Source organism: Melampsora larici-populina (genome assembly GCF_000204055.1).
Source record: "Melampsora larici-populina 98AG31 unplaced genomic scaffold MELLAscaffold_39, whole genome shotgun sequence".
Taxonomy (NCBI): domain Eukaryota; kingdom Fungi; phylum Basidiomycota; class Pucciniomycetes; order Pucciniales; family Melampsoraceae; genus Melampsora; species Melampsora laricis-populina.
The window spans coordinates 893,284-897,913 of NW_006768803.1; the positions used below are offsets into that span (position 1 = coordinate 893,284).

Genomic DNA, 4,630 nt, shown 5'->3' on the forward strand with positions numbered 1-4,630 from the left:
CTTAGACCAAACATAGCTCCTGTTTCCCCACCAGACGTAACCCCAACTGCTCCTGACGAACAACCAATACCACCATTACCTGAATTGCCCAGATCTACAGACACTGTTACTCGTAAATTATCATTACTGTCCATCAATACAAATTCATCAAGAAACATGTCGGAACCAAACCTCTCACAAGCTCAAATCGCCGAAGATCGCGCTGTTGACTCCATAGTCAATAGGATGGTGAATCTTGCTCAGATGACGACTTTCAAACACTTAGCCAAAGACGGATCAAATATGGTCCAATGGCAGGACGACGTTGAACGTACGATATACCTAATCACTGGAGCTCAACGTTTCTGGGAAAGCACCAAACCGATGTTTGCAACACGCCTCGACAACGAAGAGAACACTGCTGCTATGATAGTCATTGAAACCACGATTGACGAATCTCTACGCCCTGTAACGAGAAATCAAGATCACGCACTTGACGCTTTGAAAGTTCTGAAACAACACTTTCAAAAAGGAGGACGAACTGCCCAATTCGCATTATTTCAGAAACTTGTCTCTTTACGTTATGATCCTCATGAGTCAGATGTTTTATCTCACACCACAAAAATCAACAGCATCTTATCTGAATTAAATTCAACTGGTTTCAAATTATCTGATGACTCACTCAAAGGCTTTCTATATCAATTACACATGCCACCGGAAATGACCAAAGGTGTTAATAGAGAACTTGATGCGGTATTCAAATCAAAGTCAGGTGAATTCACTGCAGCAGAAATATGTGACACTATTCAAATGCATGTAGCACAAGAGAAGACTGATTCAGAAACGATCTCAATCTCCAATTTGCAAACTGCGATTAATGATCTATCAGTTAACGCTATGTCAACACCTAACCAAAGAACTCGTCCGAGAATGAACACTCCTTTTTTCACTGCTAGATCATCCCCCATGAACGCCCCTCGATCACAAAACTTCACCAGAATCACCAAAGCAACACCAACTCGTATTAAAGGATGGAATCCAGGCCCACCAGCTATATCGCCCAATGCAAATGAACGTAATGCATCAAAAGACAACCCCATCTCAATCCCTAACTCAGCTGTCAACAACGTGAAAATGGGTATTCCAGAATGTTTTTATTGTGGTGGTTGGAATCATAGCTATGACGTTTGTAATGATTATAAGAATGAAACTGGTAGAAAGGGCGCTCATTTCTATGATTGGAGGAAAACTACTTCGAATTGGTACAGCTTAAAATCACTATATCCACCTAACGGTATTGAACCCAATCACTTACGTCCTACGATCAAAAATCAACGCGTCAACGTTCAATCTGTCGAAATGTCTGAATCCAAACCTAGTGTCGTCCACGCATCAGCATTAGACTGGTCAGCCGAGGGTGTACGTTTCCCTGATGGTGAAAGTGATGGAACCACTGAGTGTCTATTTGATGGGGGTGCAACTGACGCTGTAAGCAGCAACAAGTCACTCTTATTCAATTACAATCCTCTTCCCAACCCAATTCCTGTCCACACCGCAGCACAGGATACTAATGCAGTTATCGTTGGTAAAGTTCAACTACGATTAAGTGCACTAGATGGAAGCATTGTGACAATTGATAACGTCTATTACTGCCCTAAAGCGTCAGCCACAATCCTGTCTCCGGGTGCTATGATAAAAGGTGGAGCAAAAATGCCAATTGATGAAAAGCACGATATCGTTATGACGATGAAAACAGGTCAACAACTTAAAGCTATTCATAAGAACAAGAGATGGTTCATTTTTTCAAAATCTATCAAATGTGTTTCAAATTTTTCAAACTTGTCTTTATGCACAATGAAATCAGATCCTATGTTGACGAATTTATGGCATGCCCGATTTGGCCACGTCGCCATGAGACAAATCCAAAGGCTCTTTGCTCAGCCAACTGAATACGGTTTACCAGAGGTCAAGCCCTCATCCATGTTAACATGTGAGGACTGTATCAGGTGCAAAAGCACTAGGAAACGTGTTCTAGGACGAACCAATAGGGAAGTAGGCCTGCTAGAAATAGCAGTGTCAGACATTACCGGCCCATTTGTGCCATGCTTATCAGGTGAAAGACTAATGGTGACATTTCGAGACGCAGCATCAACTTATTCAGATGTTGTCATTATCAAACATAAGTCGGAAGTAAGTCAACATTTCATGAACATCATCAAGAAATGGGAACGTCAAACTGGAGTGAAGATCAAGAAGATTTGAACTGATAGAGGGGGAGAATACATCAGCTCAGCATTTGATAAATGGCTCAAAACAGAAGGCATCCAACACGAATTCTCAAACCCATACGAACCTGAACAGAACGGGGTAGCCAAAAGACTGAACAGGACTATTGGTGACATGGCAAGAACACTCCTTGCTGCATCCAAACTCCCACAACAATTTTGGCATTTAGCTTACATGACTGCAGTTTATCTTCATAACAGAATACCAAATTCTGTGACCGGAAACATCACTCCTTATGAACTATTTTATGGCAAGAAACCTCAACTGGACATCATTCGAACATTTGGATCAGTCGCTTTTGTGCACACGCATGACGCCCAAAGACAACCAGGAAAATTAGAGGACAGAAGTCGCAAATGTATAATGGTAGGATACGTAGAAGGTGGTAAAGGTTGGCTATTCTACGATCCAGCATCTAAGACGTTAATTATCTCTGCCATAGCTCAGTTCCCGTACGAAGACAAATTATTAAAAAAGATCAATAATCAAGACGAACAATCACCTAAACCAACATCCTCGACTTCACTGAACAACCCTTTGAATACCACGAGTCACCCGAAAATGAGCATTGAGCACATAATCAATGCATTGAAGCTGGGTGATTTCACAGAAGACCTGAAGATTGATCGTCAAGATTTAGCTGCAGGCCATGCACTAGATGGTGACGCGTACCTCAAAATCCTAACCCCGCCGAAATCGTATGCCGAAGCGATGAGATCTGAACATCAAAAAGAATGGAGAGAGGCATGTGATGCAGAAATGAACATGATGGAGAAGATGAAGGTATGGAGAGTTGTAGACAGACCGAAAGACAAGAATCTCACACCAATAGATCTGAAGTGGGTATTTGTTTATAAGAGAATTGATGACGAAGGAAATCCAACTAAGTTCAAAGCAAGACTGGTAGCGAAAGGATTTAAACAAAAAGAAGGCATAGATTACACTGATACCTTCGCACCAACAGCAATGTTTGCCGGACTAAGAATCATGCTAACAATTGCAGCAATCAAGAAATGGCCAGTACACTCATTCAATATAACATCAGCTTATCTACATAGTGCAATCAATATCACAATTTATTTCAATCTACCAACAGGCTATATGTGTGAAGCTAGAAAAAAGAAACAAATCTTAGAAGCTCTACAAGCTCTTTATGGCACGAAGCAAGGTGCGAGATGCTGGTGGAAACACATCCACAAAATCTTAATTAAGCTCGGTTTTAAAGTCAGCCAATACGATCAATCACTTTACATATTTAGAAGAGGAGAAGAAACAGTTATCATATGGTTGCATAGTGATGATGGTGGTGTTACAGGCAGCAGTGAAGAACTTTTATTACAAATTGCAGATGAATTGAAGAAAGATCTATTAATCAAATGGGAAACAAAATTAGATCAGATAGTAGGCATCAATGTTACAAGACATGAAGACGGAACCTTTTCACTGTCACAACCTGGATTGACGAAGAAGATTCTCAAATCATTCTTACCTGATGAAAAAACCGCCAAGACACCCATGAATCCTCAAAAAATCCCAACATCACCGGATCAGGATGAAGAAAATGTTGATTCAAATAGATATTTATCAGCAATTGGAAGCCTGAACTACTTATCAGTAGCGACACGCCCAGACATCACTTACACTGTCAATTTCTTAGCACGTTTTTCATCTGATCCACGTCGACAACATTGGAATGCCATCGAACAAGTCATGAGATACATCAACACAACTGGAGTATTGAATCTGAACATCAAACCAATATGTCAAGAGCAAACTCCTTTACACACTTACGTAGACGCAAATTGGGGTGGGGAGGGAGCTAGATCATCACACGGATTCATAACGTTTTTCCTGAACTGCCCAATATCTTGGACAGCAAAACGGCAGACATGTGTGGCAACCTCAACATGTCACGCAGAGTACATGGCTATGGGGACCGCTTGCAGAGACGCTATATGGATCAGGAATCTGGTAGAAGACCTAACTGGAGAAAACAACGTAGTAGACTTACACTGTGATAACACATCAGCGATTCATGTTGCAAAGGATAACTCATCGAATAAAAGAACAAGACACACTGATAGGGAATTCTATTACATCAATGAGCAAATTTATAAAGGCAAGATATACTTACATTGGATAGACACAAAATCACAACGAGCAGACATTCTAACGAAAGCATTAGGACCTCAACATCACTTAACTGGCTCAAATAATTTGGGTTTATCTTAGAAATATTTGTTTTTTTTCAGATTTTTTATTTTTTCTCAAATTTTATTTCATTTTTTGTTTTTTTTGGAATGATGTAAAGGCACCGTACCTGGTAGAAATGTTTCAATAGATGGGTAAACAATTCCAGTCTGGC

The 4,630-nt window shown here is 40.5% G+C and overlaps 1 protein-coding gene across 1 annotated transcript; it reads left to right on the forward strand.

Annotated features, from left to right (window-relative positions):
- Nucleotides 1–225: 225 nt before the first annotated feature.
- MELLADRAFT_109890 (uncharacterized protein) lies at nt 226–913 on the forward strand (the record flags this gene model as incomplete). Its single annotated transcript, XM_007413869.1, has 2 exons — nt 226–795; nt 869–913. 2 exons carry the CDS (start codon nt 226–228, stop codon nt 911–913), a joined length of 615 nt encoding a protein of 204 aa, XP_007413931.1.
- Nucleotides 914–4,630: the final 3,717 nt, after the last annotated feature.